General features: G+C 37.5%; 3 protein-coding genes across 3 annotated transcripts; 1 reads left to right on the top strand and 2 right to left on the bottom strand.

Moving 5' to 3' along the window:
• Window positions 1-455: 455 nt before the first annotated feature.
• On the bottom strand, window positions 456-7710 carry LOC131787501 (beta-secretase 1-like). Its single transcript, XM_059104631.2, has 11 exons — window positions 7306-7710; window positions 5673-5761; window positions 4960-5176; window positions 4559-4690; window positions 4315-4449; window positions 3926-4027; window positions 3668-3817; window positions 3412-3493; window positions 3206-3298; window positions 2228-2278; window positions 456-1869 (listed from the first exon to the last, which is right to left on the bottom strand). Exons 1-11 carry the CDS (start codon window positions 7531-7533, stop codon window positions 1652-1654), a joined length of 1497 nt encoding a protein of 498 aa, XP_058960614.2. The 5' UTR covers window positions 7534-7710; the 3' UTR covers window positions 456-1651.
• An 831-nt stretch (window positions 7711-8541) lies between these two features.
• LOC131776667 (von Willebrand factor A domain-containing protein 8) lies at window positions 8542-25421 on the top strand. Its single transcript, XM_059092924.2, has 39 exons — window positions 8542-8888; window positions 9582-9659; window positions 9810-9865; window positions 10516-10590; window positions 10898-11112; window positions 11486-11549; window positions 11658-11822; window positions 12255-12304; window positions 12489-12597; window positions 12892-12996; window positions 13405-13602; window positions 13700-13786; window positions 14193-14270; window positions 15054-15214; window positions 15563-15676; window positions 16057-16225; window positions 16552-16629; window positions 16776-16891; window positions 16971-17086; window positions 17220-17326; window positions 17466-17537; window positions 17732-17808; window positions 17992-18067; window positions 18243-18378; window positions 18459-18578; window positions 18730-18782; window positions 19001-19153; window positions 19324-19475; window positions 19965-20076; window positions 20330-20468; window positions 20690-21502; window positions 21820-22024; window positions 22147-22366; window positions 22452-22505; window positions 22711-22922; window positions 23183-23417; window positions 23738-23896; window positions 23990-24327; window positions 24409-25421. Exons 1-39 carry the CDS (start codon window positions 8792-8794, stop codon window positions 24515-24517), a joined length of 5673 nt encoding a protein of 1890 aa, XP_058948907.2. The 5' UTR covers window positions 8542-8791; the 3' UTR covers window positions 24518-25421.
• LOC131776770 (uncharacterized) lies at window positions 24995-27570 on the bottom strand. The gene is made up of 2 exons (XM_059093007.2): window positions 26517-27570; window positions 24995-26340 (listed from the first exon to the last, which is right to left on the bottom strand). The coding sequence occupies exons 1-2, from the start codon at window positions 27568-27570 to the stop codon at window positions 24995-24997; spliced, it is 2400 nt and encodes a 799-aa protein (XP_058948990.2).
• Between the last annotated feature and the right edge of the window lie 382 nt (window positions 27571-27952).

Genomic DNA, 27952 nt, shown 5'->3' with positions numbered 1-27952 from the left:
AGCCTAACCTGGTCTTTGAATAAAGGAAGTAGGTTTCTAAGTGCTGCATCAGTGGGGGAGTACAACAAGATCATTTTGGTTTTATCAACTGAGATGATAATGTAAAATGGCCACTGTAAAGAGTTTTGCTAAATTTAACTGCTCTTTATTTATTAAGAGTAATTTTATGAATTGTGAACCAGACTAAAACTGGAATCTTGGGATTATTAGGTTAGCTTAAAATCTCTTCTATGCAATGATTTTTGTTTTTACAAACTTATTATTTCCTCATTTTTGTCCTGCAAGAAATAGTATAACACTTGATTTTCATTACAATTTACTTTTCTTAAAGTTAAGACAGTGATCATTGAATCTTCAGTGGGGTTATCTTGAGTGGTTTTTGTAGAATTAAAACTTTTATCATCTGAGAAGAAGCTGGACTTTAGGTAAAAAGAAAATAAAAATTAAAACAGTACTGTATTTTATTATAAATTTTTTATTAAAAAATAGTATTTCAAATAAAAAATGACTTGCTCTCTCTACATATATGGTGATGTTCTATTGATTTTTCCGAACATGTGACATCAACATCATCAATATCTTCTAAACTACTATTATTGAGCATTTCTATTGAATTTATGAACTAGGACAAACATTAATGAGATCATGTATTCAATCATTAGTACCTAATCCAACTAAATAAGTACTTAATATAACCCTTCAACATTCCTTTTTTTATATATAACTAACAGTTCTTGATTGGGAAACTCTAACCCTTAAGGGAAACTTAGAACCTCAAGTCTTTTGAAACTGACTAAGAATTCCCTTTTTGTTTGAAAAACTTTTACTGTCAAAAAAATTTTGGTTGGTGGAAATGAAATATGCTGGCAGTAATAAAATAATTATAATCAGCTGTGTTATGTAACACTAGATAGTAAGTTTGTAAGCACTGAGATTATAATATGTGACACTTAACTCACATCACTACATACAACAATGCAACCCAAAGTAAGTAATTCTTCACTACATTTGTGGTTGAAATCAGTTAGTGGCAGCTGTTGTACTTCATATTTTTGACCTTAACCCTTTAACTCCTGCAATCTGATAGTCAATTCTCCCCTCTAGCCACCACACATTTCCTTGTAAATAAGTTAGGAGCATTTGGTGTTAGATCAAGATAACTTCTAACTGCTAAGTTTGAATATTCTCATGACCTGTTTGCTAGATAATGTTTAGATATTCTAGGGAGAAATAACATGTTAATCACTTTTGGGAGTTAAAGGGTTAAAATATTCTGAAATCACAAAGTGTAAATTTCTACCTATTCATAAATCTTATGTTCATTGCCCTTTTTATGAATAATTCATTTTATTGATTCTAATTTGATAAAACTACCATGTATGTACATACATATACATTGCCATGTATAGCATGACCAAAGTGGCTTGTAATGATCAGCCAATAGCACCTTCAATATTGGAAAACATTGTTTACCAAGCAGCATTTTAGGTTAAGAAATTGTTCTCAAACTAAATATTTCCTGGAAACCAGGATGGTATGTACTCCAGTAACCACTGATGCAAGTCTTACCAGTCCTTAAACCCATTCATGTATATGGTGGAGTAATTTCATTGATGTACTGTCATCACTGAAACATCATTGCAAAATTATATCAGAAATCATCTCTAAGGTTTGCGGTGTCACTTGCTTCATGTGCAGTCTCACTTTGTGGAAGTCGCTCGTGCTGTTTTTTTCTCTTACAACTAGCTTGAGCCAAGAGAACAAAAATTGGCAGCAGACACAATCCACACACCCCTGCCATAACATAAGCCACTGTGAGAAGTGCAGTATCAGAACTTTCTGTCTCTATGTACTCACAGTCCACTGCATCTAAAAAAAAAAGGCAAACAATAGATTTGATCTGTGATTGTCTCTTTTCCAACCAGATCATTAAAAGGCAAATGTTTGCTTCTTTCTTCTCCACTCTACATTTTTTTATTAATAGCCTTGTAATTCTTGATTTATGAATCAAAGAGAGTTGAGTATTGAACAAAACACTTCCTTACTTGAACAACCATTAATAACAAGTATGCTTTTCATAGACTGGGTGAAAATCTTGCTTCAAAATTTATAATGTATAATAATCAAGAGCAATAGGTGTTTTCATAATGATTATGATTATTATGATCCTATTTCATTTGTACTTTCAGATGAGAAGCTACAGATAAATATAAATTGCCCAAATTACCTCTACTGAAGGGTCCAGATACTTCAGAACTAGGATTAAGACGACCCTCAGCTGTTTTGGAGAAAAATTATATCTAAATAACTTGACAATCAATCCAGAGAATAATATCTGGAAACTACACAAACATTGGGGAATTAGAGAAAGATGTTTTTTTTACAAAGTTCACGACACACGTCCTGTATACTTCAAGGATCAGAAATGTCGATAGCCTCATGTTTGTAAATAGAATAAGAGAGATGGCAAGTTTTGAGCTTGGTAAAGAAATAGAGAAAGATGTTATTCCTCTTGTCACAAGTGCGAATCCAAAGGTCCAAGGTTCAATTCCTGGTGGGGAATCAAAATTTTTTCAGTGTCCCACACATGTGCGACAAGAAGAAAAACATGTTTCTTTATTTCTTTACTGAGCTCAAAACTCACCTCTTCTTTAATTCTATTTACACAAGCAGTTATTGATGCCAGAATGAGATATTCAAGCAGTCACATGTGTTGTTCCACTTTTCCTTGGGGGTGCAAAATTTTGCAAACCAGTTTTTATTTTTCTTGTGTTTTATTCACTATCAAAATCTGAAACACATGACCCTTATTACTACACACGCAGGGTCAAACAGGCAATTCACACAAGACTTCACCCTAACAACATCAACAGGGATAGTGGAATAGAAATTCCAGAAGCGTGGATGCCCACGATAAAAAAGCACAACAACAGGAGAACCGTGCAACAGCGAACCGCCGAGGGAGCAAATCACAGATCAGCAAGGATCGAAATGCACCAATCAGAGCTGTAGAAAAACAACTAATCACAGCATAGCATCATGCTTTATAAGATCACGCATGACCAGTTGACCTCATCACCTGAAGAAGACTAGCAGTATGCAGTCGAAACATCACAATCTACATCACACATGACTACATTGTGAGACAAATGAAAAACTTAGCTTTTATAACCTAGGAAACATATGAACCATAATTAATTGATACCTCCACAAGTTGTAGCTGCAAAGCCAACCTGGACATTTTCTCTATCAAAGACAACATAAAATCCCTCCATGATTACTGCACCTATCACTGTTCCTGAAATGACATAAGTAAACAAGCAAACAAACAATGTGTAACAACAACTGATTGATGAACATAGTTATAAATAACCAAAATGATAAAGAAAACTACCCAAAACTGTTATGTACCTTTGTCAGCTTTAGTTATAGCAAACTTATAACAGTGTTGTCCAGGAAGAGGACCACGTTCGATTGTCTCTCTTAGATAAAGCTGTAAAAAAACAGTTTAGTTGGTAAGTGTTGTAAAATGTAAGAAAGATCATCATCACTTATGATAACATAAAAAGTCAGAAACTATACCACTGAAAAAAAGGAGACCTGTGGTTTAGGAGCTGGCTCTGATTACCAGGTTTCGTATCAAATGTAACAAAAAACTTTTATTTACCTGGGGAGGTATCTTGAGCCTGAATTCCTTGGAATTACTAATGGTGGAAAGAAGTGAAATGGACATATCTGGAAACTCCTCCCAAGGAGTCTTGTCATAATTCCAACACATCATCTGTCGACCAATCCAAAACTCATCTGGTACACCCAGCTGCAAAATTTCAAGTTACATGAAAAGAGTTCAACAATAATTCTCCATTTTAAGAAGAAAAACTTGTTTTGTTGAGCCTTCTAATAAGAACACATCAAATAACCTCACCTTGTCAAATTTCTTGAGTCTATCAAGAATAGCATCAAAGACTTCTTCTGAAACTCTTAAGTTTGTTGTTCCACTGTCCACTATTGTCTTGTCATAATTGTACTGAAAGAAATGTGTTTTGCATTAATAAAGCATATGACAGACAGGAAAAAAAATCAGGGAAATGCTTCCAAATTTGGTTACCCAGCATTGCCAGGTGAACATAAACTGCTGAAGCTGCATCACTTTTAATTTACTCATAAACAAGATACCCCCAAAAAGACATCCAGGGAGTCCTTGACATCACCAGACGAGTTATTCTCTAAGTAGCTGATCTGCAGTTATTGATAGGTTTAAGACAGTGCAACAAAAGAATCTAACACCTTAAGCAAATATTATTTCATTCCTACCTTTTTACAATCCAGGGCCAAACTTTCCCCACCAACTGCTATGTCAGTTATGACAACTTCATAGTACCATTTCTTTACCACTGGAGTGAAGAGAAGATCACCCTCATACAACTCATTATCAACTTCCCCAAAAACCTGTTACACAAGAAACAAATTGAAAGGACATTCTTAACCAAAAAGCAATCCACAGAGGAGAAAAGTTACATCTAGAACAGAATTGTTTTAGATTCCATTTAAAACTTACCATTGTTCCAGCAACAGTAGGCTCAGAAGAAAGGTCAATTTCACTACTGCCACACAACTGCATCGAGAAAGAATCCTTGACAACTCCAGCATTAACAAACTGATCAAACACTGGCAGTACACTTGAGTCGGGCTGGGAAGAAACACAGAGTTAGCTAATTTATCATGATATCCCACATTTACACCAAAGAAAATTACTTTAGGTCTAATCAGTTCTAATTCACATTTGAATAACTGTAACAAAGGAGTGTAAAGGGAAAGATAAGACTCAACCTAATCACCTCCACTTAATACAAAGATGCCACTGACTATGTGTCCATCAGCAGTATTGAAGATTTCTCATTGATGCCGCACAAACTAACAAAGCATTCTGTAAGAACAACAAAGAATCAAATCTCTAACCTTTGATAATCTTGCATAGCCAAGTCCCAGGATTCCTTCCCACATAGAACCATTGATATAAAAATTCTCTGAAGACTGAATGGCTGCAACATTGACACGAACAGTAGCATTTGGTCCTTCAACAAACCGTAGCAAATCAGATCCTAGCTCTCCTTCCCAGTTTCCCTGTGTATATGGAACTGCTACACGTCTGTTTTGATCTTGATATGAAGTTGACCTGTAAAAATGTTTCAAATATGACATATTTGTTACATTTAACTTGCAAGTTTTCACTTACCTTACACCTTCCTTTCAAATAAATTTTACTGTCAGAACTGCATGGTACCAGCAATTATTAGAATATAACAGCATTTGTTTTAAGGGCATCAAATTCATAATATTATGTCATACTATTTAACATTATTAATGTAGTCTTTAGCAAAGAGTCTTAGTTGACTTCTAACTTTTAGCCAAGATTTTGTATATGTCTTCCATAAACCCCTCCTGCACCCTTCCCTCTCCCCCTTCACATACAATGCCCAGGTTTACTTTAACTTTGAAATATTATTTTCACCTCTTTATGGCTAATGGCAACTTTGGACACTGAACTCCAATCTAAGAACTTAGACACTAGGAAGTCATATGTTACAGAGATTAAACATAGAATAAACATAGGTATTAAGTATATTCATCCTCCAAAAACATAACATGAAGATGATATAAGCATTACTTACTTGTCAGTATGAAAGTAGAAGGGGAGATATGGATGTGGAGATGCTGCGACTGCAAAATTACTACTTCCAGTATCAACAAGGACATTTATCTGAAAAGATTTTAGGACAATATTGGTTAACATTTGGATGATCATTCTGCCACCTTGTGATTTCCTATTTGATTGCCCACATAGAAATTCTGTAAGATTCTACCAAGGATGGGACATGTGAACTTTGTAAACATTGTACATTAACTGGAATCACCACATGTCCCCCCTTCCCCCCCTTTTGCTACTCCAATTATCAAGTTAACTTTTGAGTACACTTTGGAACATGGTGACACTAAATGAAATCTCATGATTAAGATATGGAGGAAGAAATGAATTGCTAAAGTCGATGGCAGTATCCTGCAAACCTTCTGTATGCCCAAACTGTTCTAAATATTGTAATATTATTTTTCTGTGTTGGAACAGAAATGTATAATTTTATAAATTAAAATGAATTTTCAGACTGACTTCTTGTTTTGGCCTGAGGTAACACTGCTAAGTCAATGGCGGTGTGATTTATCTAAAACCATTAACCACTATTTCTGTTCTGTTTTATTGGGATTAGTTTTTAATGCATTCAATCCTTCGTTTTGGCTTTTGTACTTTTGTTTTACTTCATCTGAGCTCTGTTAACTACAGAGAGATCCCCTCATGTTTTCATAAGAAAATAAAACTACATAATTATGCTAACCTAATATTTTTCCTGGAAGAAAAATATATCATGACTTGATCTCAAAAAATTCTAACGCTACATCTGTTTATATTTTCGTGTGGAATCCCTTTATTTCATGTTGTAACGAAATACCCCAGCTGATACGACACTCTTATACTCAAAATCATACCGAAATTGGAAGCGCAATACTGGTCGTAAATGTCACTCACGTATTTCATGATACTTTACAATTCTTCATCCTTACGAAACAATATTCCAACTCGTTTTACACGAGAATAGAAAGTGTAATATTGAGTAACTGGCCTTTGCACGTCTATTCGTGTAAATACGGGGGAACCTATTCAAGTCTGCTATCACCCGTAAATGTTCCAAACAACCTTAATCGCAAATTTGCTTTTACAATTGCAACAAAAAGGCAACTTGATAACAAACGATTTTGAAAAATGCACCAAGGTTATCTTCCCAGAAATATCACAAATTTCTCTCAAATCACAAATTTGATCACGAGAGAGAAATATGTTATGAATTTCTCCGTCATAATGTTGCTTAGTTCTGAACTTTTTCCAATCATATGGTAAACTGAAAATGATAAAGACGCAAGCTGCTTCATCACTCTTTTCTATTTACTGAAATTTTCCAACAACAGTTTTTGCTAAAAATAAGAAAAATTAAGCTGAAATCGGAAAGGCTATCGATAAAGCTTCATTAATTAAAGTTGATGACTTTCACATGCAAATAAGAGCCTGAAGCTCGTTCGGTGGCAAAGCTAAGGCCAAGATTTCAAATGTTACGAACGTGAAAGGCGTGCAGAACAAGTGAAAGCAGATTTCTTGTCAAAAATAGAGTAAAAAACGGGAATTTCACACTTCTCAAGAAAGAGGCTGTTGTTCCGGACTCATGACACTCAATATAATCATAAATCTCCTTTACTCACTCTCAGAGGAGGGCTCCCAAGATCCGTCGATATGTAATATCCTTGCCCAGGCCGTCCTTTCAAATTTTCAGTTGGATTCCCTCGGCTATCTCGTAGATCTCGTTTCGTTCGCCTCAAAGGAACACTATAACTTCCTTTGTTTTTAACTTTCTCTTGCCAGGTGGGGCCCATCGAACCCACGATGAGCAACAAAAGGAGGGAACATGACGCTGAGTGAATTTTGCGCATTACGAATCTCGCCAGGTCACCCCAATAGGCTGTCCGTGTCCTTTACCTCACCAAAATCTAAAACAGCAATTAACTCTTGAAAACCCCTCATGGAAAGTGTTTCTTTTTTGCAACTGATACACTGCTTTTTCCGCAATCCACATCTTCACGCCATATTGAAGTTTTTGCAGCGAGGCGCGGTTTCCATGGCTTGAGTGCTATCACATTTCCACTTCCGGTTTTAAAGATCACACCCAAATATAGAGTATGAACTTCACCGTTAAGTGAACATCATTCCTCTACAAAGAATGCAACAAGGGGTACACTTCCTTGTGAATTAGCTTCATGATGCTGTGACACTTCGTCCAGTTTGTATTAAGCAGTTGCTTTCCATGATTCCGAAATGAAAAGCGGGAATGATTACTCTTCATTATTTGTTTCGTTGCCACGCGCAAATTGAAAAAAAAAGACTCATTAGAATAGAAAATTTACAAGCATAAGATAAATCTCCATCGTTTCCACCAAAAACTCACTTTCACGGACAGCTTATTATTTTACTCTTAGTGTGAGTATCATTTCCCGAAAAACGTTGGCGAAGGAACTGCTCTTTCGCAGGGACTTCAAATTTTAAATTTGTTGCACCTACAATGGATCTATGTTTCAGCGAAAATAATCATACATTCAAGAGTAAACAATGTAGAAAAGGCCAATATTTCAATGGAGTATAAAGTCACGCTAAATTCACCAGTGACGCGTGTCAAAATATTGAACGAGTCAGGAGGCAGAGTGGGCTCCTGACAAGTAATGTAATTTCTCTCGGTATACCATAAAGCCTTTAAATAAATATAAAAACAAACAAAGCAAAACAAAACAAAATAATCTAGTGTACGAATAGACGTAAAACAATATAAAAATCCCAACTACCACCCTACGTCAACACATCGAGGAATGCGATTTAGAAAGTGTAAACGAGCAAAGGAGAAATAGAATAATGAGAAAAGTAGGTTCCAGTCTTTCACTGATGTCAAGCGATCCATCATGGCCTGGCGGTCGAAGTAGTCTTAAGGCTCTATTCCTGTGAATATACGGAAATCAAGGATCATGCCGATCTCTTCATAGCTACATTGACGCTTTAAAGTATTCGTTTGCCTAGAAGATCTTCTAATCTCACGGTCTGTGAAGGGTTTCGAATGGTTGTTGAACAAGTGTTACGTCATAATTTTGTTCTTGAGTCTCCACAAACTTTGTACCCTGTAGAGGAGAGATATTTTGCCTACAGATGTTTAGATGTTTGTTGATGTCGAATGGCAAAGCTGCAAAGCGTCTAAGTTCCCTGGCAAACTCATTCAAAGTTTCTCTCAGACCGCTATGTTCAGGTATGACTCGGCTACTTAACATATAATGTTTTATATTAGGACTCAATTTGTACCACATACAGTCGTGTTAGTGAATCTTAAATTACCACTGCCATGTATGATAAAGAAGTTAGATGAAGGCAGTTAGACCCAACAGTCATTTTTTTTCGTTTATGGGCTAAACTACGGAATACCCTGCCACTCATTTATATGTCGTTGAATAAGAATAGCGTCTATTGTGTTACGCCTTGTTCTTGAAAGCCTCCCGACACATGTAAATGAGGTGGACCAAAGTGGCAGGGTATTCTGTTTATGCCTTGATCAGTTTACAATTTTATTCCTATGTTCACCTCAAATTGTTTTAGTTACAAATCCCATGTGGACTTGGTGTGACCCCCACTCCCACCCCCTGAGTTGCCATGTTAAACTAAGTAACTGACATATTAGTGCATGTAATATCCTAAATCAGGGCCCTGTAATTAAGGAGGCAGAAGTTAAAATTTGAGGATTTGCCTTCAAGCACATTTCAAGTAGCCAAAATGCACATTGTTAAATTCAGCGTGCCAATAGCTTACAAGTTTATGTGGTCCTTCAATGTGAGGCAATTTTGGCACTTTCTTACTTGCTGTAGAGTCATTGCATAAAATTTTACAGATCTACCCCTTGTTAAGAAGAGATGTCAAGAAAATTGCAAAACCTTTTTTTCATATACAGACGGAGTTGTAAGCATTGGAGATGTGAGTGTGAAGTTGAGGAAACCATCCTCCCCTGAGTTAGTTCCAGTCAAGTATGGTGAGTAATTGTACCAATAAATCTTGAAAAAAAAATGTTTGTATATCAAACAAAAACTATTGCCTTTATTTTGATACAGACCTCCTGATATAATCAAATGTAATTTTGTGGTAAGATTGAGTTTTTTTCCCTGCAATCTTCTTTACTTAGTTAATGGAGAACTTCCCCAATCAGTCCTAAAGAATCTGCGATGGATCATGCAAAAGGTGACTTGGAGAAGTTTGTTTCAGGATTTGTTTTCTTAGGAGTAAATTAGTGTCTCTTATTTGTAAAGTGGAATAATTTTGGAGGTCAATGATTTGCCAGTTGGTAAAATTAGGACCCTCTATGTCCATTGTATAGTACTTTTTATCAATCTTTGCTGAAATTTTCATGATTAAATTTTAAGTTTTTTATTATTATTAATAATGAACACTCAAAAAGACTCCATTCTAGTGAGACTGTTCATTTAATTAGGTAAAGAAATAGACAAAGATGTTTTTTCATCTTCCCACAAGCATGGGACAATGAAAAATGTTTGTAAATAGAATAAGAGATATGGTGAGTTTTTGAGCTTGGTAAAGAAATAGAAAATGATGTTTTTTCATCTTATCATGAGCAAGGGACAAGACAAAAAATTGTTCTTTTAAAAACATTATGTTATCAACATTGCTGATCCTAGCAGTATGCAGGACGTGTGTCATATGAACTTCACATTAGACCTCACTCACTGTGGAGTCAGTCGTAGAGCATTGGAACACAAAATCCGAAGGTCTAAGGTGTGGCTCCTCATGGGGACTCAGAATTTTTTCATTATTTCACACTAGTGACAAGATGAAAAACATCTTTTTATAATGGATATGTTATTTTGTAACAGGACAAACTAGGCCAGGATGTGTTTCTTATTGGACCTCCAGGACCTTCTAGAAGACTGCTGGCTATGCAATACTTGGTTTGTCACATACCACTTTGTTTACTGCGTAGTTCCCATATACTGTAATATTTTTTAAAAAATCAATAGTTATTATTTTTGCAATTAATAAAGGTGTATATAAGGTTGTTTTTGAAACATTTTCTGTCTTAAGATATAGGTATTCTGCTTAGTTACAAATTTGTGCACTTTACTGAGTTTTCATATGTGGCTCTAATTCTTGTCTGCTGCAAAGAAACAAAAATTGAATATTTTGAAATCCTAGACTGAAATATTATGATTATTGATGATGATTATTTGTCAATACTCTGTGCTATTTTTTTCACAGGAGCTGACCAAACGTGAAGTTGAGTACATTGCATTATCTCGTGACACAACTGAGTCAGATCTAAAACAGCGTAGGGAAATTACTGCAGGATCAGCTTATTATGTTGATCAATGTGCTGTGCGTGCTGCAACTCAGGGAAGAGTGCTGATACTGGAGGGGATAGAAAAAGCTGAGCGTAATGTACTTCCTGTGTTAAACAACCTCTTGGAAAACAGGTGATTATGTATTGAATGTAATATTTATTGTTGTGGGGTGGAATCACAATGTGGTAGTACTTCTCTCTCTCTTGATTAATGAATCTGAATGAAGATGAATTGTAGGTGTTTCTTACGTAGGATCAGGATCCTTTATTAGGACAAGTATGCAAGGGCAGGGTACTTTGAAGGAGAACTGAGGAAAGATGCAAATAATGCCAAATTACAAGACCCAGAAGAGTCTGATAACTCAGAATGCAGCCTGAAAAAGTCTTCATAATCTAGTGTTAAAATAACTAATAAATATAAAAAGTAATAGCAATAAAGAGAGCTGTGGACACTGCTCTATTTCTTTGTAATTGCACAATTGACTGGATCCTTATATACTTTAAAGGGAGATGCAGTTAGAGGATGGAAGATTTCTTATGGCTGCTGAGAGATATGACTCTCTTTTAAAAGTATGTCTTTGAACTTTTTCACAGTATAAGTCAAAATAGGGAACATTGTGTTTTATTCGCTTGTCTGGTTTGAAGAAGACATGAAAAATTCCATTTCAATCTTTCTAGGAACATAGTAGACAAGAGTTAGATGCCTGGAAGCTTGTGAGAGTCAGTGAAGACTTTAGAGTTATAGCTCTTGGGTTGCCTGTGCCTCGTTACCATGGCAATCCACTGGATCCTCCTCTTAGGTCAAGATTCCAAGCAAGAGACATTCATCTGTTACCATTTAAGGTTTGTTCCTGGGTTGAAAGATTAACATTGAGATTGAAAGGTGGACCAACAGCTAAAAAGTTGAATGGTTATACAGTGAAAACAAGCAGCCAACAAACATTGATATCACTGGAATGTAGAGAGAAATCTGTTTTGGCAAACTGTCAAGGGAAACATGAAAAAATGTCTGGGAGAGAATCTGCCCCATCCAGGGGAGAGTAAAAAATTCCTCTCTCAATTCTTCATGCTATAAAATCTGGAAAAGCTCTGGTCAGACGAGTCATTTTGTTTAATCACTGACTTTATTTTATGTTTCCTTTTTGTACTCCAGGAATGTCACCAGTTATTCCCCAGTTTTAGCTTGGGCATTTTTAATTATCTTGGGTACCTGTTACTGTCATGACTTGTTACTTTGTTTTCCTGTGAATGACAATTGGGTTACTTTATTTTTAGGATCAGCTTGCTGTCCTTCAATCGTCATGCCCCAATCTACCCCAAGAAAGGTTTGTTAGTAATAAAGTGACTGCATTGTGAGGCCACTATTATTATTAACATTATTATAATGATTAAACTTTATGGTTATGTTTTCCAGGTGGTGATAAGTAGAACCAGAGAAAATATATTTTCTTTTGTTTTTCGTATTGAATTATTATATTTATTGATAAATTTTTCTTTCATTTTTCACAGATTAGCCCAACTGTCCTCCTTTGCACACACATTACAATCTACAGAGCTGGCATCTGTTGGACTTCCGGATTTTCCCATTCATAATCTTGTAGATATTGTTAGAATTATGGTAATTACTGACAAGACTTTGTACATGCCCTATGTGTGTGTAATTTATTTTCTTTTTGATGATTGACATCTTTGGTTAAGAGTCACAAGAAAATTGAGGAATTTAATTCCAGAAGGATTTAATTTAGTTGCTGACAATCTTTCACCAACCCATGTTCAGTGTTAAAAGTGCTCAAGAGAATGAAAAAGAGCGCAAAGTTTAGATTGGTTCTCTTAATCATAACTGGAAGGGATTTTATTTCAGTGTTGAATAAAATTGAATTTTGATATCTATTGTCTGCCTTCTTCTTTGCAGGATATAAATCCACAGCACTCATTAGAGGAACTTATCCCTAGACTGTATCCCTATGATCTCATTCTTGGTGATGAAGGTCAGAAGGTGGTCAGAGAAGCACTAAAGGTGAAAGCAAACAGTCAGACAATTGATCCTTTTTTCATAGGTGTTTTAACAGGAAAGCCTGCTGCAGCAGTCTCTTCAAAAGGGAAAGACTTTACAACAGTCTAACAAACATCTTAAGCACCAATTCAAATGTTTACAATAATCTACATGTCATCACCACAGAATGCTGTCAGTGAAAAAATCTTAAATAATTTTGAATAATTGAGATTTTATAAAAAACGAGAAAGAGAGTGGACTGCTTAGATGCTGACATGACAAACTGCTGTGTTTTCAGTGAATTACCTTGTACACAGTATTGGCATATCTAGTAAAGGCTTATATAGTATTAAAAGAAGTAGTCATTCTTATGTCGCATATTTATTTGTTTTAATTTGCACTTCAATCAATTTCCTTTCTTTCTTTTTCCAGACCTTTAATCTTGATGACAGAAATAAAAAAAAATCCTTATCATCCTCAATTGGTAGAATAAATAAGATCACAAGCACTCCACCTTCTATCTCCAAGGTGTCTGTTGAACTTGTTAGAGGTAAAAGAAGCACAGTGTTTGAGACTCATGCTGGAAGGAAAGTTAAAGTCACAAACAGTCATAAAGCAGATGAATCAAAGGTATTGATCTTGGTCTTGCCTTTCAAATTGGTTTTGAAATGTTGCATCATAAGTTCCAAACTAATAATTGTATTTTTTATTTTTTCTCTGTTTGCAGTTAGTCATGACCGAGTCACATTCCAAAGTATTATCAGACATGTTTGAGTCTCATGCAGTTCATGATTTCTGTCTTGTGGGACCCAAGGTGAATCATACTTCAGGCATCAGTTTGTATCTTCATTTGTTCAGGACAGTTAAACATGTTTTTGTCATTGTTGTGTTCTCTATAAGTATGTATCTGAACACAGTTTTCTAGCAGGGTATCTGTTGTTCATCTTTACTGAGCATGTTTATGTTTGGAAGCTCATCCTTGGCAAAGAACAAGTATTACCGTCTTGAGGGTATTTTGGATCATCATCATGACTATAGAGAATATCAGTAGCTATGGTTAGGTGCATTTTACCTTAAAATAGCTTGTGATAGAATTGATGACATACTAGTGCCCTGAAGTTTAGTCATAGTACATTAGCTCATATAGCATGGGGGCTAAGCTAATAAAAGCTCTAAATTTTCATTATAAACTAAGTAATTTCTGTGAATTCTTTCTAAAGGGCTGTGGAAAGAGTGTGCTGGTGCAGCAGTTTGCCAATTTTCTGGGTTACAATATTGAGCCAGTTGTTATATATCAGGTAAAAACCATGTCTATCTATAATATTATTAGCTATATCAAGAAAAATATTAAGATGCTGCTATTTGGTATGGCAAAGATCACTCCTCTCAATTAATCTTAATATTTATTTATGTATCATTTGCCTTTATTACATATTAAAAGGGGAACAAAGCTAATTTACACAGAAATATTAAATAGAAAATTAAAAGGTGAGGAAGTCTCAAGAAGCCATGAAGGCTTGTAGGTGAGGCTCCCTCTTTAAATTAGAGTTGATGTTAAATTAGAATATAGAACGTAATTTAACAAATGTAAAGTACTAAGAAAACTTGATTACTTAATGTTAACAACCTTGCTAAAAAATTCATCTAATATTTTACAAACTAATTAAATAGGATTTAAGTAACTGTTTGAAAGATCTTATATTGTTAAGTTCAATTATTGAATAGGGCAGAGAGTTCCACAATTTTGGTCCTTGGTATAAAATTGTGAATTGTTTTATGTTAGTTCTTTGGACTTGGGGATAGTGTAATTCAGCATATCTAGTCGAATAATTATGAATTTGGCTTCCAGTTTGAAACAAGTTTAGAAAAGAGTGAGGCACCTTCATGGTGATACATGTACATGAAGGCTCCAACGTAAAAAGAATACAAACTGTAATTGTCAAAAATACCAAGTTTTTGAAAAAGAGGTTTAACACTGAATGCTTAGAAAACAAACTTGATTCAGTAAAATCTCAGCCTGTCATTAACTTGTATCAAGACTTGGCATTAATTATGACTGATGTGTTTTCCTCATGATTCAGGACATGACAGGGAGGGATCTTTTGCAGCAGCGTATTACTCTAGCCAATGGTGATACAAGTTGGAGGTATTCACCTCTTGTGATGGCTGCGTTGGAGGGAAGTATCGCAGAGTTGGATGGAATACACAGAGTGAATCCTGGCACTTTAGCCATACTACAAAGGTACCCATCATCAGTTTGTTAAATTTTTCCAGAGTTTCACCCAAATGGGTGTAAGTGTAGGTTGGAAGGTTGAAGGTCATTTGCATGTTTGGAGGGACAAAAACCAAGTCCTAACCTCACATTATTGAATGGCCTCTTTCACCATCATTGCCATATGTGTCTTAATTGATATCTGGAAATAACTTTGGTGCTTATTTTCTTGGTTGTATGTGCCTGTGTGACAGTATTTTGATGTTACTTGTCAAAATAATTTAAGTGTCCTTAAATCTTGTCCACCCAGATACTTTGTTAGAGAGATTTTTTAAAAAGGATAATACTCAGAAACATTTTTTCGTCAATTTGTATCAGGTTTATAAATGAGAGGGAACTGTCACTGTATGATGGAACAAGGCTGTTACACCATGAAAGATATCAAGTAATTAAAGAATACAATGGCTGGTCTGATGAAGAAATGGCCACAAGGTAATCTTAACTTTCCAACCACTTAAGTCATTTGATGTTGACTGATGTTCTTGACTTCTGTGTCATTTGCACTTTTTTTAAATACCAGAAAGGTCTATTATAAAGTCTTAACAGACAATAAGGAAGTAGCAAAGCAGATTTCATGGCTTTTTTTTTCTAAGTTGTGTGTAAGCAAATGTTATTATTATAACCTGAGTTCAGGGAGTTTTTGTATTTGATTGGGAAAAGAAGAGTTTCCTAATCTGGCATTGATGTGATTAATTGTTAGGCAAGAGAAAATCATTCCAATTACCAATAAGCTTTAAGGTTTGTATAATTATGAAGTGAAAACCTCTGGTGCTAATTTATAGACTACTTTCCTTTTTGTTTTTTTTTCTCAGGGGAATCTTTTGCATTCATCCATCATTCCGTGTCATTGGATTGGCTGAGCCTCCTTTAATTGGCAGTTCTCAGCAGCAGTGGCTGAACTCTGAACTACTGTCCATGTTTTTGTTCCATCATGTCAGTCCACTTTCCAAACAGGAGGAAGCTCAAGTTGTTTATGAAATGGTGAGAAAAAGTTTTTAATTAAAGTGGCTGACCATACAGGTTCTGTTTAAACTTGATATTTGCAATTTGAAACATGTTTTTATCTCAAACAAGATACTGTGTACACAAGGGAGGCAGCAAACATTTACACAAGGAAAATTTCTTACCTCTAACGGATATTTGAATTTGCTTTAAGTTATTAGAGGTGATTTGATATCTTAAGTAAACTATAGGATTCAAAGAAGCTCAAATGCTATAGAGTATATATTTTTTTTGTTAGAAAGAAGCTTTCTCCTTGTGGCATCACACTGTAATACAGTGCTAATGTTGACAAAATTTTCCCCTAGGTACCAGGTTCCTCATGTGATGCTATGGACAAACTTCTGGAGCTCACTGAAAAATTAAGGTCCTCTAAAGATCCAACTGTGAGTGTATGACTATAAAATAAATATAAATAAATGAAAAATATTTTTATAGCTATTTTAAAGCCCTAATAAGGGAAAGTGGTAAGCTGTGTTTCTTAAGATTGTTAACCAAATAACTTTTTTCTCTGATGTACCATGTGACACAGGTCTCATCCATTGCATCATCACTGTCCACTAGACAGTTACTTCGCATTGCTCGCCGCCTAGCAAACTATCCAGCTGAAGATTTGGAACACTCAATTCACAAAGCCTGTTTAGCAAGGTAAATAAATTATCATCAGTTTTTTTACAAGAAGTAGGATATTTAAAGAGTCAAAATAACACCAAAATTTCCTCTGCAGGTTTTTACCAAGACTAGCTGCTTCATCCCTAGAAAAAATTTTAAATGATTCTGGTATACACAACCAAAAAGATTCCATTGAACAAGTGACAGCAGTTGATGCCAGTGATTTTGTCTGTGAGTTGTTAACAGTCTTATAAATTACCTCAGAGTTATTGTTCACAGGTGACTAGAAACTAAGGATTGGTTTAGATAGATAAATTGTGAGTTTGATGAATTTGCATTAGATGATAAGATTTGACCATTTCAGGTGAAATAAAAGATGACGAACTTCACATTGGCCAAACAAAGGCTCCAGTTTACAACCCAGAAAATAAAACTAAAGTTCCTAACGTCTTATTTTATGAAAATCAACAGGTAAGGCTAAAAACTAGTTCATTCCTTTCAAAGAAGAATGCCTTGAATGCAACATTATAGTCGTAAAGTGACTAAGGGTTTCATTCCATTCAACAGAGACCCACTGCTGATGTGAATCACTTTTGTTTCCTTATTTCAGCATCTGAATGTTATGGAAGACATGTTAAAAGACTTCATGCTGGGAGAGCATTTGTTGCTTGTTGGGAATCAGGTGAGGCATGCAACAGACAAAGCCTCTCATCTTAAGGAAAAAAATTCCATCAACTTGGCAGTCAAGTAGTGTATATAGAGTTTTCTTATTTTCAGCTTTTCATTACTACACGTATCATAGAGAAGGAAAGTACATCAGAGGATTCATATGAAATCACCTGCTGTCACCAATACAGTTTTATTTCAATTTTCCAGGGAGTTGGTAAAAACAAGATAGCTGACAGATTCCTAAACCTCTTAAATTGCCCAAGAGAATACATTCAGCTGCACAGGTTTGTCATCTAAGACTGGCTTCATACTGTTAGCCTTCTTTCTCTCCCTATGTACTGTACTTATCCCTGTATGTTCCTGTTGTTCTTTGTCCTCTCAGAACCTTCTTTTCTGTTTTGGGGGCACAGTATTTATATCATTCATAATATATATTTTTTTCTGTTTATTCTCTTTGACAAACACAGGGACACCACTGTTCAGTCTCTTACTCTACAGCCAAATGTTCAAGATGGAGTGATAATTTACGAGGATTCTCCTCTTGTAAGTTGAACTGTCATCTTATGAACTGTACTGGTGATATTTCATTAAAAAAATAAATAAAAGGAAGAAAGATTACCCTTATAGAGGCACTACGTCAGAAAGAAATTTACTGCTCACATTTTTCGCAGCACTCAAGCCAGCTTACTTAATGCGAGGTTGCATTTATTCCACCTAGGTTCGCGCGGTCAAGTTTGGTCACGTGTTAGTCGTCGATGAGGCCGACAAAGCACCTACTCACGTGACTTGTATTCTCAAGTCCTTAGTCGAGAGTGGAATGATGGTCCTTGGGGATGGTAGACGGATTGTGACGGGTAAGTGAAAGACATAACGCTGTGTGCTGATATCATGCTTGGTGACAACAAGTTTAACAGGGTTAATTCTTGTTTGACAGATGCTGAATCAACTCCTGTGTCCACGAATGTTATCAAGGCCCACCCTGACTTCAGGATGATTGTTCTCGCAAATCGACCTGGATTTCCGTTTTTGGGAAATGATTTTTTTGGATCTCTCGGTAAAAAAGCTGTAACATTTTTTTTAATCAATAAGACAATCTGATATCAAACTTCATTTCTCTTTATTTGTAGTCTTGCTCTTGATTCTGTTTTTTTAGACGCTGATTTCGTTGAAACAATGATAAACTCTTTATGTTACTGTTGTCCTAGGTGACATTTTCAGTTGTCACGCAGTGGATAATCCAGACTTCGATTCAGAAATGGTAAGCTTTGATACTACTAGTCCATGCTTTGGATCGGAGGAGAAATTGGTCAATAGAGATATTTCCGCATCTTTGTGAAAAGAGTGTTAACCTTCCTTGTTCATCTAAGAGAAAGAGAAAAGACAACGTGTATCAGAGGATTTTTCTATAACTGAGCGTTCAGTTTTGTTTAATAACACTTACTAAACAGCTCTTGTATCCTGTGTCTTGTTCTTTAGGCGATGTTACGCAAATACGGAGCTAACGTGTCAGAGGAATTGCTTCATAAGCTGGTCAGTGCTTTTGGTGAGTTACGATCTCGGGCTGATCAGGGTCTCATCTCTTATCCTTACTCCACAAGAGAACTCGTCAGTGTCGTCAAACATCTTCAGGTGAGATGAAGTTCACGTCAAGTAATGTTATTGGTGTCACGTTATACAGAGTAAGTAAATTTGTCACGCAGTCTCAAGCACAGCACCATATCCACTAGAACACCACTTCCTATTTTGCACTATTTTCCCCTGGAGTAAGTGAAATAACAGTACTTTTACTTATTTTGTAGGCTTTTCCCGAAGAAGGTTTGACCAATGTTGTCCGTAATGTGTTTGATTTTGACTCGTATCACCCGGAAGTGAAGGAGGTGGTGATTGAAGTGCTTCACAAGCATGGTATCCCTGTGGGAGCCTCTAGCAGAAACATATGCTTGTCAAAAGAGTAAGAAAGAAAAAAGAAATTAATCAGTTCCTGGCGAAAATGTTTAAGTTTGCTCGGTGTAGCCCATTTAAGCAGTCAAAAATAAGTGTAATTCAATTTTAAGAAGAGTTACTATTATTAATGCGAGTATCAGAGATCGTTTGATGCTATGTCAATGTCATAATCTCTCAACATTTTCCACCATTCAACTACTGTCGCGCTGTTTCGTTGACCTCAAATTGATTTGTCAAATAGATGTAATTTTTCTGCCGTTTTTTTTTTTAAGTCGTTGTCAGTTAAGACGCCAGTGGAAATAAAATAAAGGACCAGAAAATAGAAGTGTTTGCCTACTTTGTTTCTTTGGTATCGTTTTGGTTTGTACCTTCTATTATGATCTCATACCCTGTGGACAAACTGAACTCGAGGCTGACATCATTACCCTTCGATTTGACTTTATCTTCAAAAACTAATCTTCATTTGTCTCTGATTTCTGTTCTTCGTCATGTTCAGGTTTCCTTTACCACCCCCAGCCCTGGTTTCTACCTGGAAAATTCTTGGGGACGAGAATGGCTTCAGTGCTGGAATCAACTGTCCAGTGGAAGAAAGAAAACTTAAAGTGCGGGTTAGTTTAACTGGAAATTCATTGTCTTCCACGCAAGTGTGTCAAAAAGGACCAGCGAACTCTTGTCCTTTGTCTCCTTGAAATCCGTAGCCAACGGGCTATTTATTTAGCCTCTCGTCATTGATAGAAATGATCTTATCTGATTAAAAGAGTTGTCCTGTTGCAAAGAAGAAATCTCTCGCCATAATGCAATGACGTGAAGAGCATAGTTTGAAACTGAGATGCCAGTTTATGGACATTTTATCGTTTCTAGGGCCCGGCGATGGTTTCAGTCACGTCCAGCGAGTGCGAGCGCCGTAACGATCGTTCACTCGCCTTCTCGGAGCAAGTTGGCCATTGGGATCTCCCTATGCATGAGGGAGAAGTAGTGACGAGTGCTGCTGTGGGACCTGGTAAGGAGTGAAACCCCATTTCTTTGTGAAAGTGAGATACACTAAGATGGTTATGCTGTGGGCTCAGCTAATACACGAACCTTTATCGTTCCAGACGAAAGTTTGAAAAACTGGGTTTCAATATTCCACAGGTTTCTTGATGGCCCGAAAAGCTTAATCCCTAGGATAATCGCGCTCGTCGTGTTCTCGAGTGACCATGCGCTGTTTTAATTTTTTCTCAGGAGGAAACAAGGGGGACTGGATCCACGTCTTAGCAATAAGCCCAGTCTCGCTCTACTCACAACAGACTAATCAGGATTCAGTATTGTGCATGGACATGTATGACGTGTTTCCCCGCTCTCAGTACGCAGTCCCTCAGTTGAAAATGGCCGCTTTAGGAGGCGACCTACAAGGACAGGTGCTTATTCATGAACAGGACTCAAATTCACTATATCTGTTGAACCCAACGGAAAAGGAACTTCGAACTCTTAACTTCAAATCCATAGTTGACAACACCAGAGAGAAACTAACACGACATTTCGCAATTGAAAAGGGTAAATTTCTGATGAACTCAGAATTTTCGCATGAAAATATGGTGATTGTTTATCAGGAGGATAGTAACAAGATGGACGTGGTAGACGTAGCTGACGGAATAACGCAACACATTACTCTGCCATTTATTGTTGGACAGTTTCACCCTTTCTCACGTGATTTGTGGCTTGTGTGTGAGACTGGGACCGACCGCAAGTACCTTCTGACGAAGCCGTACCCAGAAGCCCCTGTACCTTTTGTCCTTCATCCAATTGAAAGCATTAACGTCAGTGGAGGAGACGACCAACAATGGATATCGATATCAACTCGGAGCTTACCATCGGTAGCGATTACTTCGTTTGTAGGAGCGGAGAAGGGCTCTAGAAGTAATCGATTGCTGGTCGGATCCGAGGATTACGCCACTGTCGCCATGGCTCGGCCCGATCAGTTACTTGAAAAGTCTCCAGTTAGTTTTTATTCATTTCAGAGAGAAACGAAAACGGGAAATGCATCTAACCAGTCAGGTGCGTCATCATACTTTAAAGTCTCCCTAATTTTACCTCAAGATGACCAGAGAAAGTCGTAATACGTTTGATTTTTAGAGCTGAAACTCACTTTGCGTTGCCGTACAACGTTTATTTTTGTGGTTGTTGAAGTGAAGCTGGACATGAAATGTGATATTGCCCAAAGTTGATAAATACGTCCCTTTTTAGGTACAGTGACTCGCTAACTATAATTAGCTAAGATTCAACATCCATTTTCCTCCTTGGCTTTTTTTAGCGGATTTCTGGGCCAGAAATGTACTGTAACTATATACTTTTGCTTTATTTGAATTTCTTAGAGCGAGTAAAACCCTTGGATAAACTTATTACAGAGGACACAGTCCCTCCTCTTTGTCTTCCCACCACGGCTCAAGTTGTTCGTTTGGTCCCAGGGTCGACTGTTCCTCGCAATGACGGCCAAACAATGGAAGAGGATGAGGATACTGGTCAGTTCAGGGCGCGAAGTTTATTGGGATACTTAGAAGTCACCGATGTAGCGAGAAGGTGGGTTTCAACCTTGAGTAACTCTTATTTCATTCAGATCGCCACCCAGCGACGATTATTCTGTCGTCGCTTTTTCAATGATGTATTTTTCTTTTGCAACACATTTTGACCTTATTTTCCAGATCTGTTCGCTACATTCCATTCCCAGACCGTCGCGATCTGGCTCTATACGCGAGATTAGCGGGAAAATCTATAGTTATGGCGCCAACGACATACGAGGGCATTGTGACAGTAGACGTTTCCGGCCGTGTCAGATTGTGGGAGACTGGTGTCGTGAACCTTGTCCGGTCATTAGAGAAATGGAAGGGACTTATAGGGGAGGACTATCAAGGTCCCTTACAGGTACGGTCCTTTCTTTGGGAGAGAGAATTGGTGAAGTCAGTTTGAATCTTAGGATGGATGACTTTTTTTGTTGTTTCCACTGTAGGTTAATTACTCGAGAGAAAGTGGAGAAGATGTCACAAGTCCAAAACATGGAAAAGTAGGGGTGTTTTCTTTTATTATTGCTCTTGTATCAAAATACCTAAGTTTTCTGATTGCAATAGTTTCGCTTGGAAACCACTGAGTTTCGGTCCGTAAGTCAACTTACTCTCAGTGACGCGGACGAGACTCTGAGTAGACTGAGAGTTGAGTGCGGAAAGTTCTGCGTCAATTATCCTGAACATTACTGATTCTCTCTGTCTCAGGTCGATCCTAACAACGACCCTCATGTAGGTGGGAACACTTGGGCTGGGGGAACTGGGGGCCGCGATACAGCAGGGCTCGGAGGCAAAGGGGGACCATATCGATTGGACGCCGGACATGATGTACATCAGTTGTCCGATGAAGAGAAGGATGCAGTTCCTGATGACGTCAAACGTGCAGCGAGGGAGATGGGCCGGAGAGCATTTAAACAGAAGTGAGGAATCATGTAGTGAACTTTCAACTGCTTTCCATCAGAAAAGATTACTGACCTGAGTGTAATAGTTACTCGTAAATTAGCGCTCGACTCATCCTCAGTACTTTGTCTGCCTAAGCGCTGGTGTATTTATTCAGTCATGTAATATTTATACTGGAACAGCCAGCTTTGATTATTTAAATGAAGGTGACACGGTGCGATCAGGAAGAGCCATGTTCCTCCGGTTTGTTGTGACTGATAAGTGTATTTCGTTCTTTCAGGTTGCGTGAAATCCAAATGAGCGAGTACGATGCCAAAATGTATGAATCTTTTTCGTCACGTGTTCGCCGTCAGGTCCAGTCCTTGCGAGTTATTCTTGACAGTTTGCAGGCTTCAGGGCAGGAAAGAGTTTGGCTTCGGAACCAGACCTCCGGCGAACTGGACGATGGAAAGTTAATCGAAGGATTGACTGGAGAAAGGGCTATCTACAAGAAACGAGGAGATGAAAACCCAGAGGTATGTAGGCCTTTTCTGGGTACTAGTTATACAGGCCTATTTCAAAAATGTCATTCACCCGGTATATAATGAGAGATGTTTGTCAGGTAAGGTCAGTAGCCTTGTAAGGCAGCTTCGCCCGCCGCATGGACGAGTGCTCGGTGTCTGAATCGGCTCCCCCTTAAGCTTAATGTTGATGAAAAGGGTGGCATGACAACCAACAGGACAAAAAACAAGACAAAACCTGACCAATTACAAATCATTTTTCTCTGGGTTTTGTCCTTTGTGTTCATGCTTGTTTGGTTTTTTGTGAAACTTTTAAATGTTCTTTATTATTTCAGCAAGGAACTCCTCAACGCCTTCCCAAGCGCCTTCGCTTTGTAGTTGATGTCAGCGGCAGTATGTATCGGTTTAACAGCTTGGATGGAAGACTGGGGCGAGTGATGGAAGCTGCATGTTTGGTGATGGAAGCATTTCATCAGTACGATAACAAAATTAAGGTTCATGTCTTTCTATCTTATGCAAATGTGAGTTTTAGCCATTTAACCTGGTACAATCCTTTCACACGTTCCGTATGGTGTGTTTTCTTTCAGTATGATATTGTTGGACATTCGGGCGATTCTCCCGAGATTCCTTTCGTGTCTCATGATTCGCCGCCCAAGAACAATAAGGAACGCCTCAACATCATAAAAAAGATGCACGCACATGCACAGTACTGTTGGAGTGGTGACCACACCTTAGAGGGCACAGATTTAGCAGTCAAACACATAACAGCAGAGGAAGCCGATGATTACTTTGTTGTCGTCCTCAGCGACGCAAATCTCGAGCGGTATGGTATACCCGCTGAGGCTTTTGGGAAAGTGCTCATGTCAGATGCACGAGTTCATGCATTCGCCATTTTCATCGGTTCGCTTGGTAATCAGGCTGACAGGTAGATGTGTCTCATAATTTTGATGTTAGTGAAAGCTGACTTTCCCATTCTTGTAAAACTCTTTCCTTTTTTTCATTTCAGACTGGTCAGAAAGCTCCCAGCAGGACGGGCGTTTGTTTGTATGGACACCAAACAGCTTCCACAAGTTCTACAGCAAATTTTTACTTCCGCCATGTTTTCTTCAAGATGACGTGCGACTCAATTCAATTCCACCGACCATCAAAGAGTGACCACAGAAAAGTCACTCAAATAATGAGTAGCATTGGAATCAATTCTAGATATTGATTTTTCTCAATCTTTTCTTGGTAGGGAAAGGCATAAAATGAATATAACATTTATAAACTGAATGGGATAAGTTAAAAAAAAGAATAAGACGGCGAAAGAAATTTATATGCTTGTCTAAACGTTGTTGTTGCCTGGTTTGTACTAATGATTGAAAGAGCTTACCCTTCACTCCTCCCTCCTGAAATACTTCCAGTCTTCAGGTTAAAAAACATTGGAAACACGAGTTTTGTTATCAGATACTTTTGTGCTTTCTTTTGTTTTTTAAAACTATCAGGCTGGTACTTTCAAGTAATTCGTTGACTATTTGAGCGAAATCCACAGACACTTCAGATGCACGTGCCACAGGCTGATGAAATACTATTGTCATTGTCAGCAATAACCTTTATTTCTTTTCAACCTCAGTATTAACCTCTATGTGGGTATTCCAATAACTGATGTGCTTTCGAACTGAAAATGCAAACAATACATTACCAGGTGCAACAATTAATGTTACAGGAAGCTCACAAGAAAATTTTATGTTAGAAACTTTCTTCACGTATATCTTAACTCGATAAGTCTGACTATAACACAAGTTGGCTACTTCATACGTGTTCGATGTGTTTTTAGCAAAAGGCCATGTAATCAACCATAAACAATTTGTATTATTAAGTTTTCTAACAACTGGGCGTTGTCCAAAATGCACCCAGTGTTCTGACAAAAACGTCACTATTGACTTTTTATGTGTTCCTTTTCGTGAGCACACACACAATTTAAGGTCAACACCATTATCGGCGCACTCTGCGTATGTTAAAAATAAAGTCAGACGGTCAAAAGAGACTAAGGTCATTTGTAAAGAATTTTCTCCTAACATTTCCCTTGTCATTACTACCACGTGAAACACGTCTTCCCTCTGAGGAACAACATCTCCTGCTTTAACTCGAATATCCATCGAAGTGATCAGAGTTCCGTCTTTTTTCGAGTTTCTTTCTCGGATATTTTCAAACCATAACGGTTGCAATCTTTGACAGGATCGTTCATAAATGTTCTGTATTTGATTTTCCAAGCGATTGTTCAACTGACCCATCGCGAACTCAGCGATAGGAATACGTGAAGTGTCATTATCTGCTGGTGCATCCCAACCCTCACACACGCACAAGTTTGGCAGCGTTAGTTCCAGATCATCACACGTACGGTTCGTAGCGATGGGTGTAAACAACCCCTTTGGCTTAACATTTCCGGATAGGGGGTTGACCAACACCATTAGAGAATGGTGTAACTCTATTATGGTGACAAGCCTCCGTTGGTTCTCTCCTAGAGCGGACATTGCTTTCCTCCCTAAGAGCGCCGCTACTCTGTCAGGAACAATGATGAATAGGGACGGATGGTACATCTCAAAGCGCCCCTCCAAAAATTCCGAACTATATCCCGTATATGTGTTTCCATGATCCGCCAGAATGACTGTTAAAGTGTTCTGCTCATTCGCCATGGCCCTCACGTAATTCTCCAAACTGATATCCAGGGTTTGCGTGCGGATACCTTTGTGATCGTGGGCGACGTTGAGTGAAGTGTGAGAGAAAAGTGGGCGAGCGTCACGTGACTTGCCGATAGCGTGAAGTGTGTCAATTGTGTAACGAAGAAAGTAAGAGTGTTGAAACTTTCCATTATAGCAGATTTGGTCCCCATAAGGCCCAAAGAAGGGAGTTGTTACTCCCAATGATAAAAGGATTTTACAACTGGAATGCGTCAGGCCTTAAACAAAACCATAGCAAAACACATGTCAGAAAAAAACTAAGTATCTCACTGAGCGAGTCGGTTCCTTTAATCACTCCCACCAAAAAAGGTTTGAAACTCGCGAAGAGGACCAATGAATACTACGTGACTGACATTTATTTGTGTAAATTGGATTAATCTTTATCCAAACTTACCCGTGTGATCTATGAAGGTATTTTTCATCTTGTCTTGAAGGTCACTCCATTGCCTTACTCCATGATCAGCCATTAGTCCCCAGATCCCTTCCCAACACAAATCTTCTTGATACATTGTATGGTACCCAGCTCTCTTATAATGCCCAAACATCGCAGACGTATTAACTGGCGGCGTTGTACCTTTTAATTCAATCGGGAAGACATTTCCAGTGAAGAGTGCTTGCGTGTTTTCAGCAGTGTGACCGTCTAGAGCCTGGAAAAGTTCAAAATCAAAGACATTTGCGGGAACCGAATCTGAGTTTTCTCGCCAGTTTTGAAATGTTGCGATTGTTCTAGGTAAAGATCGGTAAAAGTGAGCTCTAGAAATAGAATCTAGGAGGAGGACGACCACATTGATGTGATTTTTATTTCTCACAGTTTCTGTTTTCTCGATGGTGAAATCGGGGTCGACCGCAAGGAATTGTGACACTCTCTTACCTTGGTGGTTTGTACATTCGATAAAAACAAAGTTCAATTTATTTTGCGTATTTCTTCTTACAATGTTCGGTAGTCCTCTTTCAAGTGTCTTCACTGAGTGAAATTCATTTACAATGGTCGCCAATCCGGTTCCGGGATCCACACTTAGAACTTTGAAAGAATCTCTTTTTCCTTCCCGACATACCGTTTGACTGCAGGTAAAGGAAATCTTGCTTTCCTTCTTAGTTCTGGTGATTTTCATTTCGCAAACATCCCCAGCACTTTTCTCTTTGCATTCCAATAGTTCAGGTTTTATGGCGTAAAGTTCTTGAGTAAACATACAGGAAGCTTTCCTCGGTTTGTGAGGTTGACATAAACGATCTGTGGCCTTGACATTGGATTGTAGAGACAACGTTGAGCAAATTGAAGGTGACTCTGTTGTATTTATAAAATTCTCCGAAAAATTGTTGTAATTCCACTGTATCTCATTCCCTGAAAGGTACCAGTTTAGTACCAGTAAAGAAAGAGTCACCAATGCAACCATATACAGAATATTCCTGCGTGATTTTTTGCAAGCAATCTTGTTAAACTTCAGCATGGTTCGTCATCTACCTTTCTCCTACCAGAAATCAAATTATGACAATAGAGTTATCAATAGCGACATTTCTGTCACAAAGAAGGTTTTTTATCACCTTCTTGGTAACAAAGAAATTACAAACTGGATTTGAAAGGTAAGAAAATTGTAGCATCATTCTGATTGGTTCTGATTGATTAAAATAACGAAAAATATAATCACAGCACATTTCTTGCCTGAACTTCGTCTTTACTAAAGCCACGAGGGCAAAATAAATGACGAACCGTACGACTTCTAGATTTTTCTTATTTTAATTGACTTATTGCTAAATGCTTGATTACAGTTATAATTAACTTTGAGTTGGTTATGAGTATCAAGTCATTATACCTAACAAAAGGATTTATTT

This window comes from Pocillopora verrucosa, chromosome 6 (assembly GCF_036669915.1).
Source record: "Pocillopora verrucosa isolate sample1 chromosome 6, ASM3666991v2, whole genome shotgun sequence".
NCBI classification, from domain to species: Eukaryota; Metazoa; Cnidaria; class Anthozoa; order Scleractinia; family Pocilloporidae; genus Pocillopora; species Pocillopora verrucosa.
This window is presented reverse-complemented; position numbering and strand designations above follow the sequence as displayed.

What these genes read in the sequence shown, in the direction of transcription:
- LOC131776770 (XM_059093007.2), bottom strand. Translation starts at nt 27,570, where the DNA reads ATGCTGAAGTTTAACAAGATTGCTTGCAAAAAATCACGCAGGAATATT. An exon ending in TACCTTCATAGATCACACGG is followed by an intron (nt 26,341 to 26,516) that starts GTAAGTTTGGAT and finishes GTTTTGTTTAAG; the next exon opens with GCCTGACGCATTCCAGTTGT.
- LOC131776667 (XM_059092924.2), top strand. Translation starts at nt 8,792, where the DNA reads ATGTTTAGATGTTTGTTGATGTCGAATGGCAAAGCTGCAAAGCGTCTA. An exon ending in TGGTCAGAGAAGCACTAAAG is followed by an intron (nt 12,997 to 13,404) that starts GTGAAAGCAAAC and finishes TTCTTTTTCCAG; the next exon opens with ACCTTTAATCTTGATGACAG. An exon ending in GAGGAGATGAAAACCCAGAG is followed by an intron (nt 23,418 to 23,737) that starts GTATGTAGGCCT and finishes TTATTATTTCAG; the next exon opens with CAAGGAACTCCTCAACGCCT.
- LOC131787501 (XM_059104631.2), bottom strand. Translation starts at nt 7,533, where the DNA reads ATGCGCAAAATTCACTCAGCGTCATGTTCCCTCCTTTTGTTGCTCATC. An exon ending in TTCTACTTTCATACTGACAA is followed by an intron (nt 5,177 to 5,672) that starts GTAAGTAATGCT and finishes ACATTTTTACAG; the next exon opens with GTCAACTTCATATCAAGATC. An exon ending in ATCTGGACCCTTCAGTAGAG is followed by an intron (nt 1,870 to 2,227) that starts GTAATTTGGGCA and finishes TTTTTTTTTTAG; the next exon opens with ATGCAGTGGACTGTGAGTAC.